At 41.8% G+C, this 22,565-nt stretch overlaps 1 protein-coding gene across 1 annotated transcript in view; it reads left to right on the forward strand.

Annotated features, from left to right (window-relative positions):
* The window catches only part of mtmr10 (myotubularin related protein 10), a 105,839-nt gene that overhangs the window by 66,502 nt on the left and 16,772 nt on the right, over window positions 1-22,565 (forward strand). Inside the window, 5 exon segments of the mRNA XM_028823539.2 lie at window positions 6,941-7,031; window positions 7,713-7,884; window positions 17,904-17,991; window positions 18,344-18,432; window positions 22,332-22,462. Of these exon segments, the coding sequence (XP_028679372.2) occupies window positions 6,941-7,031; window positions 7,713-7,884; window positions 17,904-17,991; window positions 18,344-18,432; window positions 22,332-22,462 (571 nt within the window).

Here is a 22,565-nt window from a genome sequence, read left to right on the forward strand (position 1 = left end):
CCATATAGCTTCACTAAGTACTGTATGTAATACGGTGTTTGCTCACCGTCCAAATCACAGAATGCATCGTAAACGTTAAGCGATGCATACCTGTATAACACAATTGCCTGATTATCTCACTTTCAGGTTCTTGAGAGACGTTGGCTCATATTTACAGTTAACTGGCTTTGCAATTTTTATAACGAAGTGGATGAGAAATGTATGGAACAAAGCAGTGATATTGTGGAAACTCAAGTCCTGTGCAACATTTGTCAATACCAATAAATGGTGTAACGTACCTTTGGGAAAAAAAATTTTGGATCCTTCCTGCTTCATGTTTGCCTACAGGTGTTGTTTTTTTTATTTTGTCATCTTTAGTTTTGCAAGCACATTTTACATTTTTGTGATTCAAGTAAACTGTGTTGCATCTTTTTGTAGAAACAGGAAGTAAGAGAACAGATCTAGCAAGTGGTCACTGTTTCTTGTTTTGCCATTTTTACTTTGGACAGAAGCTACCATGATGCAGTCATTGCAGAACTTTTAAGTGAGATTGGGAATCCCCCTGTGACATGCACAGGACTTTGTTGTGAACACTTTAGGCCAGGGGTCCTCAATCACAGTCCTGGAGGGCCACAGTAATAATTCTTTGCATTTATATAGCACTTTTCTCACTACTCAAAGCGCTCAGCAATTGCAGGTTAAGGGCCTTGCTCAAGGGCCCAACAGAGCAGAGTCCCTATTGGTAATAACAGGATTCGAACCGGCAACCTTCCGATTGCCAGTGCAGATCCCTAGCCTCACAGCCACCACTCAGCAGTGGCTACAGGTTTTTGTTCTAACCTGGTTGCTAAATTAGAAAGCAATTCTTGCTAATAATTTAATTTCACGGCTTGTTAGTGCTTTAACTCTGCTATATCAGGTCATTCTCACATCCTAGATTTTCTTCCCCTTTCTAAGGATATCATCCAAATGATATGAAGCCTACAATGGAGGAGTAATTCTCAGTCCTTCACTTTTTTCTCATCACTTTCCTTCCAAGTATTTAATTAAACCCAATAGTGCACAATAAATACACACAGGAGTAAATGGTAACAAGCTAAATGGAGAAATGCTGGTCTCTTTTGTCATTTGCATGTTATTGCTAATTAAGAGCAATTAAAAACCAAGAATACTGCTGTTTAAGACTAAAATAAACAATAAGAGCTCAAAATCTTAGCGAGAGACAAATAAAGTGAAGCAGAAGTGTTACTTGAGCACTAATTGCTTCTTATTAAGCAACTGAGTTGGAGCAAAAACCTGCAGCCACTGCGGCCCTCCAGGTCTGTGATTGAGGACCCCTGCTTTAGGCTGTCGTAGTAAAAGCAAATACTTTAATTCCTCAGGCTTTGTCAAAGCTTTATATATAACCACTACTGCCAAAAGTGGCTGCCATGTCATTTTTGTGTTAAATTTTATGTATTAGTGTCCCTCTGTTTTAATGAAGCTGGACTTAACAGGAGGTATTACAGGAATTTAAAAAGGTTTGAATACATTATGACAACAGAAAGGACAAAGTGCAGAGCCCATCAGAGCACCTTTATAAAATGGGGGTACAGATGGACAGTGAAGTGGCGGCAACAGTTATCTGCTGGGTCAGAACCTTCTCCATGGTCCATGTAGCAGAGTAAGAACAGAGTATTAAAAATGGTCAAAAAGTGTAACGCCTAAATAGTTAATTTTGTCAGTAACAAGGGGAGGATAATCTAGTATTGTAACTGTGGCTATGTAAATGCACTTTGTCTTAAAAACCTGACTGGAACGGTTCAAGCATCTTGCGCTTTCCCACGTGACACATCAATCATAACAAAACTCCAGGACTTTAGCCAGAAACAGAAATGTGTTTGGTCTCTGCCAAATCCAGAACAGTCATAAATGTAACGACAATCATCACCTCCTTTGTTAAATGCGTTATCGAGTGTACAGAATATTTATAGGATCATTTATGGAAATTCAAAGAACTTGAAAGAAAATGAGAAAGTGTGCTTTGAGGCCCTGCACTCACTCTGGCATGCTGTCTTGTATATGGCTTTGTGTGTTTTGCTTTTAATTCCGCTCTCCTCACCAAGAATGCTTGATGTCTAATTTAAAAAAAGTGTCAACACCAGAACAAAGATGTTTCTCATACCTTTTAACCCAAATGCATGAGGGTTATGTGAAGTGGCATTTTTCTCTGGTTATTATCTAGGTCATCTTATTCAACATTCAGGACTTCACCTGATTATCTCTGTGATAATTCCTGTTTGTTTTTTTTCACACTCTTCTTGTTTCTCTTTTTTCTTGACTTGTGTTGCCTTATAGTGTGTTTTTTTATTTTTTTGGATGTGATGTTGGAAGCTCAATGGCTTCAATTGTGCTGCTGTGATCTGCAGTGTGCAGCTGGAGATTTGCACAGTTCTCCCCAGATGTGTCCTTCAGCCCAGTTTGGCAAAGCTCTAGCAGTTTTTAATTAAATGAATACATAAAAAGAACAAATTCAGGCAACTGCTCAAGTGTGTCAAATTTGAAATAGAGATGGAACAAAAAAAAATAAGTATGGTGATATTTCTTGGATACCCAGCAGTAATGACTGTGCTACAAAATTTAACATTGACTGCAAACAAATGAAATCTTTATTTGAGGCGTAATCACTCTCTGGCACGAAATAATTGAGGGCTGACGATCCACAGCTTAAGGACTATAAAGTGAGACAATAAGACATAAAGAAGGAAATAAAAAGGCAAAATTTCACGGGTGCCTGCTCTGCTTGCTAACTGATGTACAACACTGGCAGTTGACATGGACATCAGTGATAATATTGAAAAGGAAGGTTTCTTAGTGCCAGTTGTTTCTTCCACCCACCTACTGAACCCGTTCAGTACGGATTTACTCCTGACAAATGTTCTGACGGCTGAGTGGACTGGGCTCAAGACAATGACCAAGCCTGGATAGGTCACTAGTGCACTGCAGGGGACACCTATACACACACTCACTCACTCTATCACTGACACTGGGCCCTTTTAGAGTCACCAGTTAATCTAACACGCATGTCTTTGGGAAGATGAGAGAATTCTAGAGAATTTGAAAGAATGCAGCAGCTCAGTAGTAATGGGAGTAGAACCCGGGCTTCTGGGTTTGTGCGGTAGTGGTGTTCACCAGTGTGCTGTCTGCTATAAACAGGTATGGCTATTATCTGTCTAAATAGTTCATTTTAAGGTTTTATTATGCACATGACTGTTTAGCTAGTGAAGGTACGATAAGCAAAATATAAAAACTAAGCACTGAAAAAAATTTTCTACCAAAGTTTATTGAAAATACGCAGCCTGATTTTGTTATTACTATTATTATTATTAATCCTCTTTAAGGCATCGATGATTTGCCTCCATCTGGTCCTGTATTGAGTGATTTTGTACTTTCTAGAAACCGCTCCATTCTGAGAGGCGTTGTGCCTTTTCTGAAATAAGTGTGCTGGGTAACTTGGCCCCTCTGAATTGGCCCACTGTAGGTTGAACGTTGTTTTGTTTTGGTAGACCTCTATATTACTCTGCTTTCCCCTTTGTCAGAATGCCTCAAATCCCATAGACTTACTGCTGTTTATAAGGTGTTGTAGTCTATAACTTCTCCCCACCTTCCCTTCTACATCTGTAACCTCAGGCAATTACATAGAGTAAAAGACAAGCAGGAGTTAAGTTACACCTTAAATAATATATTTTTGATAATTCATAAAATAATAACAATAAGCAAAGTTCCCCGTGGACTATGATGTTTGCTGATGACATGGTGATCTGTAGCGATACTAGGGAGCCAGTTGAGAAGACCCTGGAGAGTTGGAGGTTTGTTGTAGAGAGGAAAGGAATGAAGGTCAGTAGGACCACCAAGACAGAATACATGTGTGTGAATGAGAGGGAGGTCAGTGGAATGGTGAGGATGCAGGGAGTAGAGTTGGCGAAGGTGGATGAGTTTAAATACTTGGGATCAACAGTACAGAGTAATGGGAATTGTGGAAGAGAAGTGAAAAAGAGAGTGCAGGCAGGTTGGAGAAGAGTGTCAGGAGTAACGGAGGGGATCAGCAAGAGTGAAAGGCAAGGTCTACAGGACAGTAGTGAGACCAGCTATTTTATATGGGTTGGAGACGGTGGCACTGACCAGAGAGCAGGAGACAGGGCTGGAAGTAGCAGAGTTAAAGATGCTAAGATTTGCATTGGGTGTGACGTGGATGGACAGGATTAGAAATGAGTACATTAGAGGGTCAGCTCAAGTTGGACGGTTTGGAGACAAAGTCAGAGAGGCGAGATTGCGTTGGTGTGGACATGTGCAGAGGAGAGATGCTGGGTATATTGGGAGAAGGGTGCTAAGGATAGAGCAGCCAGGGAAGAGGAAAAGAGGAAGGCCTAAGCAAAGGTTTATGGATGTGGTGAGAGAGGACATGCAGGTGATGGGTGTGACAGAGAAAGATGTAGAGGACAGAAAGATATGGAAGAAGATGATCTGCTGTGGCAACCCCTAACGGGAGCAGCTGAAAGGAGAACAACAATAAGCAAAGTACAAGTGAATACTGGCAACCATACAACCTGATAAATACTGATGTGTAGTTTGAGGTAGCACACAGACTTGATAGTTACTTACGATGTCTCTAGTTAAGTCATGATTTTTACTCAGTTTTCTTCAGAACAGGCCGCATTCCTGTCTCAATATGGCTGCCAAGTTGTGCTTCTCAGTATGGTCTTCTTTTCAGTCCATGATCTGTGAGATGCTCCTTCATCATGATGATGTGAGAGAGAGAAAGGGAGGGGTAAAGCAACCGAATTTATACATTCTTTGTCCAAATCCTTACACCAATAGGGTGTCGTACTACAGAATGACCTCTGATTCACACCAGTCCCAAACATCCATACTTCAGACCAATGGGGGCACACAATAACTTTCACACCTGCTCCCAAAACCATTTGTTTGCCAGCTCGGTAGATTGGCTTTCCTGTGGGGGTTGATAAAAGAGTCCTGCAGAGAATCACGTGCCGAACTGGTTTTATCCACTTCCCCTAATGCTTGGGGGGAATTCTTAAACTTCAAACCATTGCTGTTCTTATCAATGATATAATACTAATATTACATTGCTTTGTTTAAGTTACAAATAAAGACATACAAAATGGGATAAGTGTGTCCAGCTTCAAAGATGTTCTGAGCCCCATGATCTTAAAACTGGATTCATCTGGGATGATAAGGGCTGAATCTTTTCTTATACTTGTTTTTTTTTTCTTAATTGTCTTTTTTGGAGTTCTGCACCCAAGGCAGGGTAAACACCATGGGTTGTGGGAGAGTAATAGTCTTGCAGGGTTAAAGCACTTCTGTAGACAGTGTGGGGCAGTACAGCCTGACATTAGTGGCATCGTGGGAGGATGCAAAGGACATTATCACAAGAGAGCACTTAAAACTAATAATGTAATCAGTTCACAAGTGTTCCTCTTTGTGCCTTCTTCAAATCAAATCAAATTGTGTTTGTCACATGCAAATTACACACACAGTACAATATGTAGTGAAGTGCTTGGTTGCTCAAATCCAATGACTTTGCCTTTAAGAAGAATATAAATGAGCAATCACACTAATATATGACTTTATACATATCACTCAAAGTCATTAATAGACTTATAAGTATGTGATAAATCATAACTAAATAAATAACTTAATGTAAGAGTTAACAGTAGGGCATCATGTAGATCTGGACACTTTTCCTTATTCAAGATGCGGATGGACTGAGGAATTAAGCTTCTCCTCAGTCTCTATGAAGTGGTCTTCAGACGGTGATATCGTTAAAAACAATATGCAAACTGTTTACATTATAAAGATGAACCAAACTTAAATCACATATTAAATTTACTGTAGCTTCTTAATTAGAAATAAGTGTACATCTGGATGACCAAGAACTTAAATCAGCTGAGTGCTGCGTTAAGTGGCTGAATGCTTTCGAACGCACCCTGGTGAATCCACCAGAACTGAACAGATGTGAGTGCACACAAGAAGAAAGCACAGGTTAGCTGTCACTACAACGTAATTACATTTTTTTGTTGCACGCTTATTGTTAAGGTTACATAGGAAATGAGTTTTGATACTTTGCTGATGCTTTTGAGGTTAATCTGATAGAACAGGTAGTTGATGTTGAAATAATTCAGGTCAATTTGCCCTTATTCTTATATGTAAGTATAGTGATGCACTGACTTGTGGCTCCATTTGGGACTGGCGATTAGACTGGTCAGTCACAAAGTGTACGGGTCATTGCAGTTGAGGCTCCTTGGGTCTGGTGTGGGCCACAGGTACTTAACTGCCAGTACGGAGCAGCACAAAGTCTTGCCATCTGCATGCTGGATCTGTCTAAGACGGTTTTTCTTGGCCACTGGGCGGTGCTGTTGCTGGTTTGCGAGTGGGTTGCCTAACTCAGTGTTTCTGTTCGGTTGCAGCCTTAACAATCAGCCTTATGTTTCCTCATTTCTAAGTAAGCTTGTTTCAACGCCCAAGGGGACAGTTTGCAATAGCTGCTAGTAGGTCTTCAATGAGGGTGATGTGAGAACAATGGATGAGAATTAGACACAAGGAGCAGTGCTGATGAAAAGAAAACTTAAGGGGCCCTCCAAGAATTGGAAAACACATGAGACCCTGTGAAATAATAATAATAACAGAAGATTTTATTACTGTGGATGGCCTTGGAAATTTCTAGAACATTATTACCCTCTTGTATGATCGCTTATGGTCATTGACCTGGTTGACCGTAAGTCGGCACATGACTGCATTTTACTGCACCAAATGAAACAATTCTGCTGTAATACGGCACTTTTGTAGCAATTGCTGTTAGAACTATTGAATGTGTATATTATGATACATTATGGTGGTTTAAATTAATGACTCGCGTCTTTAAGTAATGATGTGACTCCATGTTGTCCTTCATCTTTTTCAGGTCTGTCTGGCTATTGCTCATTATTCCCAGCCTGCTGATCTTCAACTTCTGTTTGGATTTGAATATGTGGCAAGAGTGTATTATAATTCAGGTAATTAATTTTCCCAAGCAGAATGATTAAATTCAGGATAAGAGCATGTCTGCATCTCCTTTACATTAATTACTCCACTGCCTACAGTGATAATTTGCAACAATTCAGGTTAAATGACTTGTTCAGGTTCACTAACTTCCATGATTTTATGACCAACCTGCTAGCTAAGAGGCAACACTGCTGGTCAGGTAGGACTCGAGACATAAAGTTTTATTGCCTGTAGCTCTCTGTAGCTCCCCAAGGCATGAAACTCATTCATAAATACATCCCAAATGTCTGCAGGTTGAATTGAATTGATTGCTTTTTGTGTCAAGCTGAACAGAAAGGTAAAGCTAAACATAAGACATACATACAAATAACTGAAAGAAACGGGGGGCAAAACCTCTCCACACCAAGTTGAGAGCAGACAGAAATTCTGGTCCAAATACGTGCTGCCCCTTCTGAAGGCGCCTTTCAGAACTGGTTAGGCTAAGTGACATTGTCGAACTCCACACAGGGCTGGGCTCCTTCTCTTCTGGCAGGCAGGACAAAAGAGGGAGTCTGAGTTTCGTCATCTTCAGATGAACAAAAAGGAGCCTTAAAGCATCAGTAAAATCAAGATCAGGATTTTCTTTTCAAACATCTAAGCTACTACAGTCAGCCCGTCAAGGCATTGTTTTAATAAGGGCATTTTGATTTCAGGCAACAAAGTTAACTGTGTGGACCCAGGAGGAGGCGGATTAGAGAAGAAATCATTGTGTGAGCAGACCCCACTGTTTGATAAGCCCTCCGACTGGGACAGAGAAATCAAGCGTACGGGAGCATCAGAATGGCGAGTCTGCTCCATTAATGAAGGCTACAAAATTTCACCGAAGTGAGTACTCATTGTTCAGTCTCTTTTCTTTTCTTCTTCTTTTGACGACTTCTGTTAGGGGTTGCCACAGCGGATTGTCTTATTCCATATCTTTCTGTCCTCTCCATCTTGCTCTGTTACACCCACCACCTGCATGTCCTCTCTCACCACATCCATAAACCTTCTCTTAGGCCTTCCTCTTTTCCTCTTCTCTGGCAGCTCTATCTTTAACATCCCTCTCCCAATATACCCAGCATCTCTTCTCTGCATGTGTCCAAACCAATGCAATCTCGCCTCTCTGACTTCATCTCCTAACCGTCCAACTTGAGCTGACCCTCTAATGTCCTCATTTCTAATCCTGTCCATCCTCGTCACACCCAATGCAAACCTTAGCATCTTTAACTCTGCCATCTCCAGCTCTGTCTCCTGCTCTCTGGTCAGTGCCACTGTCTCCAACCCATATAACATAGCTGGTCTCTCTACCGTCCTGTAGACCTTCACATTCACTCTTGCTGATAACAGTCTGCATGGATTATTAAATATACACATGCATTAGTCGCTTAATATGACATACCCAATGACTGAAACTAACTAGTCCACAACTTGCTACAATCAAACCAAATTGGTTTGATTTTGTGTTTGGTCATAGGGGTGGGCTCTGTGTGCACAAGAGCTGTCAACAGATGAATGCTCACCCAAAAGTACAAAGCATATAATACAGGGATGAGGTGTAAGGAGTGTGGGTGGACCTCACAAACAGAAGAGAAGCTCATCTGTCTAACGTCCTGTTTTATTACGTACCATGACAGAATGGGAAAGGGGAAAAAAGGACCGAGATTGCGGCTGAACTCTTCACACCTGACAACACTTCGTACAGCACCAGCTCCATCAGGCAGCGTTATTGGCTGTGTAAGAGAACAGACAGACCGTGATCAAGAGTTAGGTCACCACCCTGGTGACCCCCTGAAATAAAAGTGAAAACAATCATAAAAAGACACACAGTAATAGTGGAAATGCCTTTCCAGATGCAAGTTCCCAATTGAAACACCTCAAGATGGCCGATCTTCTGGTCTTAAGTCCTTCCTGCAGGAAGAGGTGGATTCAGGTGGATAGACACCAGAAGTAATGTTAGTGGTGTTATAGCCATCAATCTTCCAATCTGTGTGGAATAGAGGGTCCGCGGCTGAGCAGCACAGGGTCTTTTTTGAATAAATATATACTTAGGTAGCCAGCTTGATCTCGTGGGTGTCCATGCTCACGCAGCTGTTGGAGGATGGTGGGGTAGTTGAGACGGAACACACCTGCACGGGAGGGCGTGGTCTGTCTTGATCGCTCCATTGGCTTTTTGTGGTTCGCGATTCAGCCCTATAGGGGGGAGCCAGCATGGCAGAAGGGGGCAAGGAAGAAAACAAACAGATTGAAAGAACAAGAGAAGGGATCATCCGGAGACATCAGTTTTAAAAGGGTTGCACCGGGGACTGAGTTTTAAAGGACAGTTTCCTGTCTGTGTTTTTAAAGGATTATTTATGAATCGATTTTATGATAGGATTATTTATTTATTGAAGAAGTTGCACTGCACTATTCCTTTGGAACACTGTTGGTCAGACTTTGTTTTAATAAAAGTGCTGAGTGCCATTTTAATACTACCCCTTGCTGTAAATATGTGTCCTCATTTGCCCGGCTCATCCCTTGGTTACGTTACAGGCAATGCGGGTTCAAGAGTCTCCCAAAAAGTCAAGTGGGGGCATGAAGCCAACCCGCACCATCACAGTCTACAGAGGGAGGTAGAGAAAAGGCATTTGGGCACAGCGCCAACCCCTGGAGTGGCAGCAAACTACAGTGACCGGAGCCCTTAAACTGTGCCCTCTGTGCACGCACGTGACAGCTGTTATAAAAAGGGGCGATCATGACTGTGCTGGGAGGTTGGCACACAGTTGCTAAATGTGACATGGCCTGCAAATTTCAGTCATATGTGACCCAGCAATGACATAAGCAATTGCATTCGGCAAGTCTGACATACTTAACGACTAGAAGTCATGTGCTGTGACATTGACGTTCCAGAATTTCTCCTGTCTGATCAAATTTTCTTGCCTACTGTCCTTGAATTTCCTTTTTCAGATCTTGCCACAATATTATTTTACTGTCTTTCCTAAGCACACACAACTTCTCCCTCTTCTTTCACCCCTCTGATATTTTTCTTGAAATCTGTAGGACCACAGAGGAGTATGGCTTCTCTGATACTTCTTGTGGAATAGTGGGTCTGTGGCTTAGGAAATGACGGCCGTTTCAGTACGCAAATAATTAATTGGCCGGTTTGATCTCTGTGGGTATGTGTGCTCACACAGCTGCTGGGGGTTCGTGGAGTAATTGGGGCGAGTTGCACCTGCACGTGAGGGTGCTGTCTCTCTAAATTACTTCATCAGCTTCCTTTGGTGTGCAATTGAGATGCTGAGCCCACAGAAGCAGATAAGAAAGAGCCGGTATGAGAAAAGAGAGAGGAGAAGAACGAAAGGGAGATCGGAGGTTAAAGGTAGGAGAATGAAGCAGACAAGCTCAAGTGTGATAGGAGGCAGAGAGCCGCGGTGAGAGCGTGTGGCTGGCGCTCGATGCTGAGGGTGGTGGATCGCTCCAGCTCTCGGAATTGCTCAGAGAGTGACAGTCGTTCGGATGGGGAGCCTTTCTGTGTCAATGGACGGATTGGGAGCCCTGCAGTTGAGCCATGGAAGCAGCTGGCACCCAGACCTGTTAACTGTAGTTGGATGGAAGGCTGTGTCGGTCGAGTATGCGTCTCCTTAGCTGCAAGGTCTGGTCAGGATAAGTTTGAACAAATGGCAACAGGGCTCATGTTTTAATGGACAGCGTCTTGCACAATTTTTAACCTTGTTTTAATGGATTTCTTTATTGGGTTTTTAACCTCTACCAGCACCTTTTTATTTGAATGGATTATTTATTTATTGAAGCCATTGCAGCGCACTTTAATTTGAACACTGTTTTGTTTTGACTGTTTTTAATAAGCGCACATTTAATCTCCACAATCACTTTGATTTTACTGGATTATTTATTTGATTTGATGCACTGCACTGTTTTTGGATTGGTTTTAGTAAAAGCACTTGACACTTTTTTGCACCTCCCCTTTGCTTTGTGAGTGTCTTTATCTGCGTAGATCATCCCGGTCATGACTATTGACGTTGTTGGGCTCAAGACGCTCCCGGTGGGATATGATAGCGCTTCTTGTGTTTAATTGAGCAGATCATTACAGTTATGGAGCGCTTTACTCTGTGCTGCTAATGCAAGAAAACGATGGCTGAATCCATATGCTTGAAGATGCCTTTCACCCCTTTGGTATTTTTCCTGAAGTTTGCAGGCTCACTAGTGATCAGCTTCTCTGCTACTTCGCTGATCGAGTTTTCCAGGTCCATGGGTAGAAATGTGGCCCTCATCCATGGCATTGGAGATATGATTGTTTAGGGAGTGGACAATGTTGGGATTTTTACTAATTGTTTGGCATTTTTAGTTGTGTCAAAGATCTAGACTCCTTGTTGGATTACCGGGATGGACTTTTGAAAACACAATAAATAGCAGTGTGTATTTTTTATTTATTTTTTCTTGTGATGCCCTTCCCATGAACGCCATTCCCGCTGAGCAGCGATTCTTCTGTTTAAGTGCACTCTTGGACATCAGATGTGAAGACGGGAGCCCGGAGATTCTTAGCTGTGATAATGGCACGTCCAGTAAAAGTGAGCAGTTTAAAGCTTAATGAGGTAACGCTGAAGAATGGCCACATGCAAGTGGGGTTGGTGTGGTTTGATGTATATTTTTTTTTCCATTTGTTGGTTTGGACATGTGCAAAGGAAAGATTCTGGGTATATTGGGAGAAGGGTGGTAAGGATAGAGCTGCCAGGCAAGAGGAAAAGAGGAAGGCCTAAGAGGAGGTTTATGGACGTGGTGACAGAGGACATGCAGGTGATGAGTGTAACAGAACAAGATGCAGAGGACAGAAAGATATGGAAGAAGATGATCTGCTGTGGTGACCCCTAACGGGAGCAGCCGAAAGAAGAAGAAGAAGTTGGTTGCTTTTCTTACCATAAACCAAAAAAATTCCATAATGTTTTTGTATGGTTTTCTAAGCGTTTCCAGAATGATGAGCATTTACAGCATTCTTCCTGCGGTCTCGGTGCATCGCACAGCCTCTCGTCTGTGGCTAGGACTAAACAGAGTGGCTCACACTTGCGGTTGTGCCGTTTAATAGATTTACCTGTTTATCTATAGATAGATTTTATAGATTAACCCCTTAAATTCAGCCTCAATGATCTCATTTTCTGCTACTCTTACTTCACTGGCTACAACTTCATCATCCTTCATTCAGTATTCAGGTTCTAGCCCTCAAAACAAAGGCGAGACCTTTCTAATTTCAGGATGTTTACACCTCAAGAGTTAGTTATGTGGTACACATATGTTGCAAGCAGAACAAATTGCAAAATTCAGTAAAGTTTTTTTTAATTAAAAAATTAACTTTGGTAGCCAGCAGACATAACTGTCTGCACTTCAGAACAGGCTAAGCATACTAAGGCCCGGCCAGTACTTGGATGGGAGACCATCTAGGAAAAGCTTGGGGTGCTGGTGAGGCCAGCAGGGGGCGCTTACCCTGTGGTCTGAGTGTGGAGGCCAATGCCCCAGTGCAGTGACGGGGACACTGTGCCGTTAAAATTGGCACCGTCCTTTGGATGAGACATAAAACTGAGCTTCTGACTCTCTTGCAGTCATACAAGATCCCTGGGGATCCTTGTGGACAAAGGTTTAAAGTGTGCCACTGTGATCTGTGAGGTTTATTACAAATATTTTATAAAAGAATATTCATTTATTGAAGCCACATACACACCCCAGCTGACAGGGTGAAACTGGCTAAGTAGAAGGACAAAAACATGTGAAAGACAATCCAGGCAGGCTATTTTTAAATGCTGACGTTTGCTGAATCAATACGTGGCCAGAGTGACCAACGGCTACTCTCCGCAGAAGCCATGAGAACAGGGGGATGGTGTTATCTGGGCACAGTCCAAATATAACATGGATGACTCTGTTGGAAGTTGCCCATACCTGGCAAATATGTAAATATGTGAGTGCTTATAATGTCGAGGATCCATCATGAAGCCAGAAGCCGACCAAATTCTGCTCCCCACCCTGCTGGAGGTTCATATAGCGGTCAGCATCCCCACACTGAAGACTGAGTGACACCTGTGCATTTCGTCGGCTTCTGTATGTATAAATGAATTATATGCATCGTATTCTTTGGGGGGGGGGGGCGGCACGGTGCCTCGCAGTTAGGAGACCCAGGTTTGCTTCCCGGGTCCTCCCTGTGTGGAGTTTGCATGTTCTCCCGTGTCTGTGTTGGTTTCCTCCGGGCGCACCGGTTTCCTCTCACAGTCCAAAGATATGCAGGTTAGATGCATTGGCGATTCTAAATTCTCCCTAGTGTGTGCTTGGTGTGTGTGTGTGCCCTATGGTGGGCTGGCACCCTGCCCGGGGTTTATTACTGCCTTGCGCCCTGTGTTGGCTGGGATTGGCTCCAGCAGACCCCCGTGACCCTGTAGTTAGGATATAGTGGATTGGATATTGGATGGATGGATGGTATTCTTTGGGGTGAAAATTACATTTTAAAGCATGTTAAATATATACATCTCTTTTTGTACCATATTGATACTAAAGAGATGTGTATGGCTCGAGTCTGTTCTGCATCAATAAAGAACACAATCGCAGGGAGAAAGTGCCCCCTGCTGGATATAATACTTCGAAAATAGTAGGATTTACCCAGATGTTCTGGCTAAATTGCCCACCATGCCTAGTCATTCTAGCCCCCCTAATCATCCCCTGTCACTAATTGGCTGTCTCTCTCACTACTTAATGGCTAAAAATGGCTGCCATCAGATCATCCAGGTGGATGCAGCCCATTAGTGGTGGTTGAAGTGGCTCCCCACTCATTATGCAAAGTGTATCGTGTAGTGAGAAAATGTTTATGAAATATCTACACGGAATATGTCTAGTTTTACTGTTTTGAAGCATCACAAAAAAACAGAATTCCTTTTCTCTGCTTTTACTGTTGTCCTATAATGGACACTTATAATGGCTAAGATGGACACTTTATTTAAGACCCCTAGCCCACATACCATTTTATTTTATTATTATTATAATAGTTGGTAAAGAAGCTATTCTCTATATCCAAATTACAACACCAATTGATGCAAGACTTAAAAACATTTTTACAAAAAAGACTGCAAAATTTAGAAAGTGGAATGCGGTGTCATTTGAATTGTCTGTCTGTCCAGTTGTACACATTTGATTCAGGAAGTCCTGGAAAGCCGTGTTTGTGGGCAATTACTGGGATATAGCAATTTGGCCATTGTTGGTATCAGGGTATGCTACGTGACATTTTAACGACTAAACACTGTACTTCAATTATAGCCATAAGGAAATGGATGATTTTATACTGTTTTTAACAAATTGTGCATTACTGCTCAGTCCCACCAGGATGTTCACAACAATGGGGCCAAGTGTAAAGGGTTAACACCCCGTGATGGATTGATCAGATTATTCAGATTATTCAATTTGCGCGGTGCTTTATTCTCTATTCGCTTTATTATTAATAGAATGGCAGAGTCAATATGTCGGAGGTCAGAGAGAAGCTAAGCTGGGTGGCTTTGACCCCATTTACACTGCATAGGCCCGTGCTTGGCCAGCTAGCCCCCTCTAATACTTGTAAAGAGCCAGCAGTGGGCCAGTTCACAAGACAAGGTTAAAAGAGGCTCATTTTTAATTTTTGTTTAATCATTTTTGTATTTCTCATCCTCGAGATCCTTGAACTCTGCAGCACGGCAGCACGTATTGTTTGTTTTTGAAGCCGACTTGGCACTTACTCAGGACCAGCCTAAAATCAACTCCATTCATGGGGTCCACAGCCAGAAAAGAGGCAGGCGGCACTTTGTAAGTGTCTGCTAGAGTGAGATAATTTTAGAAACTGTGACTCCCTTTATAATAAGCAGTTTGTGTTATAATGACTACCACACCCCAAAGCCAAATGACTTCAAGCCTCTGTTCCTTTAAAGTAGCAGAAGTCTTTAAAAAAAAACAAACAAAAAAAATGAAAGTAGAAGATGACAATCAACTTCACGTGCACGTCTGTCACCCATTGCACGGTTTAATGGCACTGTGTCAATGTGTTGCTTTTGAACATGGCCTTATGTGCAATTTTTATTTACAGTCATATGAAAACTTTTGGGAGCCCCTCTCAGCCTGCATAATAATTGACTCTCCTTTCAACAAAAAAGATAACAGTGGTATGTCTTTCATTTCCTAGGAACATCTGAGTACTGGCGTGTTTTCTGAACAAAGATTTTTAGTGAAGCAGAATTTAGTTGTATGTCAAATGTGAAAAACTGGCTGTGCAAAAATGTGGGCCCCCTTGTAATTTTGCTGATGTGAATGCCTGTCACTGCTCAGTGCTGATTACTTGAACCACCACATTGGTTGGATGAGCTCGTTACGCCTTGAACTTCATAGACAGGTGTGTCCAGTCCTGAGATATAATGGTATTTAACACTAGAATTACCAGAGCCTATGAAAAAACTCGTAGATCCGTCCCACCTTAAATCGCTTCTTAAATCCGTTTGCAGCTCTCCACCAGCGTTGTCCTCTAAATGTGCAGATAAAGACAAGCTGCAAACAGCCGGCTATTCCATCCCCCCACCAACTTAGAACGTGCACGAACTTCTCCCAGCTCATGCCCTGATTGATTATCTGATAGTGAAGTGGAGTTTTAGAGTTAATAGATCGTTATTTGGAACACATGCATTTCATGTGTGTTCCGTTTCTACAGTAATCTGTGTAAACACATTTTTAAAACAGAAACGTTTTTCATATTCTAGTAGTAAATGACAAAATGTAGGCATAAACTATATAATGTACGAAGCCTGAAGTCCAAATATCAAAGAAACACTTTCACGAAAGGTACAAATATAACAGAATAAGTGCGCTTTTATTCAAAAATATGACTGCAGAAAAAAAAAAAGCCACCTTAGTGTGCGACATTGACACTCATTTACTATGACTGCCGCCGTGGCGCAACAGTATCAGTTGCTGACTGGGAATCAAAAGGTCACGAGTTCGATCCTGCACGACTGCCTTTTGAGAAGTGAACTGCTCTTATTTTTACTATTTTAGAATAAAAAGATACATTTGATTTCAGTCTGTAACAGCCGGTGTAATTTATGATATTTGTAACGGTTAGCTTTGTTTTTGTTTTTTTTTTTAATTCACTTTTCATTCTCTCAGTCGCATTCAGGATCCTTCCCTACCCCATCTGACACTGCTGTTTTCACACAAAGACGTGCTATAGCTCTGCAGTGTATCACAATACATACTACCGCTGTTTCTTTTGTACTCCAGGACATGCAGAGGAAAGCATAGTAAAGAGCAGTAACTTCAGTGCTATATGCAATCTTCAGACACTCCCCATCTGACACTGCTGTTTTCACATAAAGACGCGCTACAGCTCTATTCATTATCTCAAAACAAATATATGTGACGTTTTGAAGAAATCATTTTATGACGCGAATAGTACCAATCAGAAAACATCGTCGAAGTAATGCAATATTATTTGAAAATGAACAGCGTCAGATTGGGTGTGATTTATACTGCCGCTGTTAGTTAGAGTCAGATCAGAAGCTGAATAAGTTGAATAAGCTCCTGTTCTGACTCTAAGTAAAAAAACATGAATTACTCAACAGAAATAACCGTGATCGACATTTTAAACTTAATGATTTACAGTGCATACCAATTTATAAATTTTATGTCCATTTGAGGCTACAAAGAAAAAAAAAACACTTCCTCCCCAGCGGGGAATCGAACTGGAGTCTCTACGGCGCGGCAGGGCTGCCATGCTCTTGAGTCGGCAAATTTCAGCGTTACACCACGGAAGGTGTTGTGACATCCTTGAACCTTTTGTGAAAGTGTTTATTTGATGTTTGTTTGTCAGGCTTCACACATTCTATAGTTTATTCTTACAAAATGTAACATTTATTACTAAAATATGAAAAAGTTTCTGTTTTAACAATGTGTTTACACAGATTACCGTAGAAACGGAACACACATGAAATGTGTGTGTTCCAAATAACGATCTATTATTTCCACTCTAAAACTCCAGTTCAGTCACTCCCAGGTAATCAAACAAGGCATGAGCTGGGAAAACTTTTTTACGTGAACGTTTTGCGATGGTAGGGGATGGACTAGCTGGCTTTTTGCTGCTCGTCTTAATCAGCACATTTAGAAGACAAAAGAGAGGTGAGAACGGTTTTAAGGTGGGCCGGATCTACGAGTTTTTTCGTAGACTCTGGTAATTCTAGTGTTAAGGTGGTCAATTGCAAGTTGTGCTTCCCTTTGACTCTCCTCTGAAGAGTGACAGCATGGGATCCTCAAAGCAACTCTCAAAAGATCTGAAAACAAAGATTGTTCAGTCTCATGGTTTAGGGGAAGGCTACAAAAAGCTATCTCAGAGGTTTAAACTGTCAGTTTCAACTGTAAGGAATGGAATCAGGAAATGGAAGGCCACAGGCACAGTTGCTGTTAAACCCAGCAGGTCTGGCAGGCCAAGAAAAATACAGGAGCGGCATATGCGCAGGATTGTGAGAATGGTTACAGACAACCCACAGGTCACCTCCAAAGACCTGCAAGAACATCTTGCTGTAGATGGTGTATCTGTACATCGTTCTACAATTCAGCACAATTTGCACAAAGAACATCTGTGTGGCAGGGTGATGAGCAAGAAGCCCTTTCTGCACTCACGCCACAAACAAAGTTGCTTCTTGTATCCAAACTTTTTCATGACTGTATTTATTTATTTTGCTAAGAATATCCCTGACTTGCTAAGCATCATGCCCTTTGTTTCTCAGGTCCCTGAGTGGCATTTGATATCGGCAGGGGTAATAAAATACAAGAGGGGAATTTATGGTGCCCTCTGTGCCCATGTTGTAACCAAATGATTTTTCTCTCAGTCTTTCAGAATATTTTGTGGTTCCAGTGTCTCTGGCAGATCAAGACCTCCGACAGTTTTCTCAGTTTTTCACTGGATTTCGTATTCCCGTGAGTACATGCTTGATCATTTAATAAACTGTAAAGTGAAATATTCTTCATGTACAATTAATATAGCAAATATACTGTAGTTAAACACTGACACCTAATGGGTGAAAGGCATAAACTTGGCCAGGGGGGCACTGGTGCATCATTGCATGTCTTGGCCATGATTGCACAAAGCCATAAATGAGGAGAACTTTTGATTTCATTTTGTAAACTGGGAAAGTAAATATTGCTGGAGCAAACCGGCTCATTCCAGCCAAAAAATGCAATGTGAACTCCGAATGAATACTGCTGGTTTTCACAAAGAAGCCCGAGTTTGTTGCAGTTTCACTAATGAGGTTTCTTCTGCTTCTTACAGTTGTGGTGTTGGAATCACAGTAATGGGAGTGCTTTGGTACGAATGGCCAGCATCAAAGATGTCATGCAGCAGAGGAAACTGGATCAAAGGTAGGATGTTTGCCTCAAGTTCTTTTGAGGTGCATTTCCATGCCTTCTTATCATGTCACAAAGAAAGCTGTTATGAAGTTCACAGATGATGTGTCAGATCTGCTTTTACCATTCTAGTACTGGGAGTTTAGTGTTCTGTGAGGCGTCCATAGGCTGCTGTGCGACACACCGATATGGAGGATGCTGAAAATCTGAGATTTAGTTTTCCATGCAGAATGTGTATGCTAGGCTTTTTATCCTAAATGCAGCAAGCACAACATCCATCCATCCATTATCCAACCCCCTATATCCTAAACACAGGGTCACGGGGGTCTGCTGGAGCCAATCCCAGCCAACTCAGGGCACAATGCAGGAAACAAACCCCGGGCAGGGCGCCAGCCCACCGCAGGCAAGTACAACAGCACACATTTATCGTATCTCCCCCTCCATCCTTACCTCTACCACCAGGTTGTCTTTGAGCCAGGTTATCCAGCAGTGAGGTCATCAGTAGTGCCCTGTCTTTAGAATATTCTCACATTCCATTTAACCACACAATTTACACACCATAAGATACCTCACACGTATCTTATGATGTTTGATTGTCTCCTCCATAAGGCTTTATTGAGAATACACACTATAGCCCATGATTTACGGGCTTTATTTATATAGGACATACGGGGGTACAACATGCACATAAACCTCACCTTAAAGGGGGTCTTTGAGAACACCAGTGATCATTGTGGACCAAATGAAACATGTTTTAAATGTTGAAGTGGGCCATCTTTAAAAAGGTCCAAGGGCCAGATCCAGCCCATGGGCCTTGAGTTTGACACCCCTGGTTTAGGCGACAGGTGAGAGAATCAGGGTGCCGACAGTTACACAGGATAAAACAATTACAAGGCATGAAAGAAGAGTGACAAAGCTTTATAAAAACAAGTCAAACAATTAAATGATACACTCGGCATTGCAGCGGTGAGAAGAGGCAAAAGAAGGAGAGCTGGTTGGTGGCAATGAAGGGAGGTGATAAAACCAAACCTGTGGCAAGGTGAGTAACCCGCTCAAGGCAGATATCTGATTTCATAAAAACCTCCGTTTACATGTGCAAATATGCTTCTGGGATTTTCATTTGGCAAAATGTTCCGATGTCATTAAACTGCGCCAAACAGTTAAATGTCATCATCGGCCGCTGTGAATCCAAAAACAAGAATGGAGGCTGTGCTTCATAAATATGTTTAGTCCTTTTATGTGCTGCAAAGTAAATAACATCCACACCTGACCTGAGGCCCCAGAGGATTCAATGTACAGACACTGGCCGCTGAGTCACTCGATCACACAATCTCAACATATCTATAGCAGATAGCTAGATTAAAACTAAACTGTCATTTTATTTATAGATTTTTACTACTGGATTGCATGCAGCGCACTCTTTTCTCCTTGGCTAGTGAGCTCTGTAAAGGACCACAATACCAGTATGTGCGCTTATTGGCCTAGACCCAGTGCTGCTGGGATAATAATAACGCAGGTATTTTTACTTCCATAAAATAAGTATTGTGTTAAGTTATTTATTACATTGAAAAGTAATTAGACTACGTAACACAAGTCACTGCTCTCGAGATCGTGTTGCTAAGTTCAGCACTGTACGATCAGCTCAACACAAAGTTAGCAATTTCTGTAGTACTGAGGCGATTATTTTAGGAAAAGGAATAATGCAATCATCTAAACATTTGCCTCAGGAAATTTATCTTGTGGCTGCTGAAAATGTGTGTGAAGCGAACACATACACAGGTGAACAGACCGCAACAGACATGCGCAGACTATAAAATCCTTCAGTCTAACCTGGTTAAGGGTTTACATGGCCACATGACAGGATTACTCGCAGATAATCTGCTGTCTCTAACCAGAATGCGTGTTTACATGGCGTTGTAGAAAGCAGGTTTGTGTGAATAAGCAAGTTATTCAAGCCCATATTCTGTAAACACACTCAGTGATGGAGGAGAAGGGATAGAACTGGAATTAACTAAAGGGGTCCCCAACTCCAGTCCTGGAGGACCCCAGTGGCTGCAGATTTTCATTCTAACCCTTTTCTGAATTATTGACCTGATTTTACTGCCAATTAACTTCTTTTGAATTAATTTTAATTGACTTGCTGTTGAAGACTTAGACCCCTTAATTGTTTCTTTTTCGTTAATTAGCTGCCAAAAAATAATGAGATAAAAAATGAGCCAAAACAACTGGTGTCCATCATACAATATCTGAATATAAAGAAAAATGAAGGTCTCAGGAATGTTGATCTGCTCAGGTCCCCAAACCATTTTATCAGTGCTCTTATAAAAGAGAAATTCAACAATTTCAGAAATGTCTGCTAATGCACCACGAGAGCAGCAACAAGCCATGGAATTAAAGAACGAGTTTAATTAACGACAAGACTCAGCACCTCATTAAGGAACTGGTTGGAGTTTGAGGCTCTGACTTCGCTGATCTTCTGTTGGTTCCCTCACTTCACATTTCATTTCTGTTTGGGTGCCTTTTAAGGAAAGAAATTAAGCAATGCAGAGGAACAAATCTTAAAAAAACAAGTCAATTAATATTAATTCAAAAGAATTTAATTAGTATAGAAAAATGTATTCTTGAAATTGGTAATCTCTACATATTACAAAAGTATTATAAGTACATGAGGAAAAGTAAATACTATATTTTACTAAGCATTAAGATGTAAGAGTCAGGATTAAAAAAACGTATGCCTACATATTTTTTATGATTCTGTATGAGCTACAAACCACCAGTAGTTCATAAGCCAAAGGTTAGACGTGCAGGTGAGCTGGGAAAGGATGGGCCCCTCGTTTGTAGAGGAAACGTGAACTCTTTGGCTGTAAATAATAGTAGCAAGTGCCGAGCTAGTAGGGAGTTCAGGGTAGGCCTTGTCAGACAGACATGATGGACAGAGAGAAGTTTGACTCCCCCTCAGCTGAAAGATAAAAATGGTGGAATTACTTAGGGACAGAACTAGAGCAGGGGAATGTTAGGAGTCAGATGAGGATGGATAATGACTTGTGTGATAAGAACTGTAATAAATGTAGAGCTGCCCATCGCTGCTCGCTCTTTCCATCTTAAATGAGTCTGTATGCGTGCGCCATACAATAAATCTTGATTCTGCTGCCTGTCCTGGGACTCCGAGTGCCTTCTTTGGGGTTGAGGGTGCCAGTGCCAGCCTGATTCAACATTAGCAGCAAAAATGGGTCGCTAATTAAAAAAAGGGTTCGAATGATAACTTACAGCCACTGTGGTCCTCCAGGACCAGAGTTGGGGACCCCTGAACTAAAGGATGCTGAAGAGAATCAGTCTCTGCCGCATTTGATCTTTTTACATTGTCCTGGATGATAAGAGACTTTCTCGGGTTCCACAGCCTGTAATAATGCAATAAAGCATGCAGGAAAATGAAGAGTACAAGTGACTGCCCCGAGGGTGAACACAAACATTGATGGCGTGGAGTGTTTGCCGTTTACATCTGCGGTTTAGCGTTGCAAGCAGCTGAAAACATTTTACGTGTTCAGAGCTGAAAATTCAGTTTCCGTAACTGGGTACAATGCTTTGGAATATACGGTCCAGACTTCGTCATGTTTAGGTGAGTGACTTCACAGGTTGCTGTCTATCTTCATGTCATATTAGATCACGGTGGTCTAAAGAAGTCATCACGGACCCCCTTCCTGGCTCTCTCAGTTGAGTGGGGCGTTCCTTTCACTGCTGCAGACTTCTCAGCGTTGCCTCACTTGTACAAACCTTACTCAAAGGTGCAGGCCCTTCTTTCTTGTTTCACATCTTGCTGGCTTCTGATTTTTTTTGCCTGCTTTAAATTTGCAGTTTTGTGATATATCAATACTGAATTGCAGCAGACGGTCATTTCTCTTGCCTTTTCGTTGCAGGGTTTGTGCGGCCATTACAAGAAGTCATCCAAACAGAAGTGATGTGTACAAGAGCGACTTGGACAAGAGCCTTCCCAGCATACAAGACATTCAGACTGCGTTTACAAAGCTCCGACAGGCTTCTGTCATTGGTGAGATTATCTTTAATGTCGTGTTTCTATGGGAGTTTAATTTTCCAGTTGGGCTCCCATGAACTATGAACTGGACAAAGTTTATGATGGCATATGCAAGATC

Source organism: Erpetoichthys calabaricus, chromosome 17, assembly GCF_900747795.2.
Source record: "Erpetoichthys calabaricus chromosome 17, fErpCal1.3, whole genome shotgun sequence".
Lineage (NCBI taxonomy): Eukaryota > Metazoa > Chordata > Cladistia > Polypteriformes > Polypteridae > Erpetoichthys > Erpetoichthys calabaricus.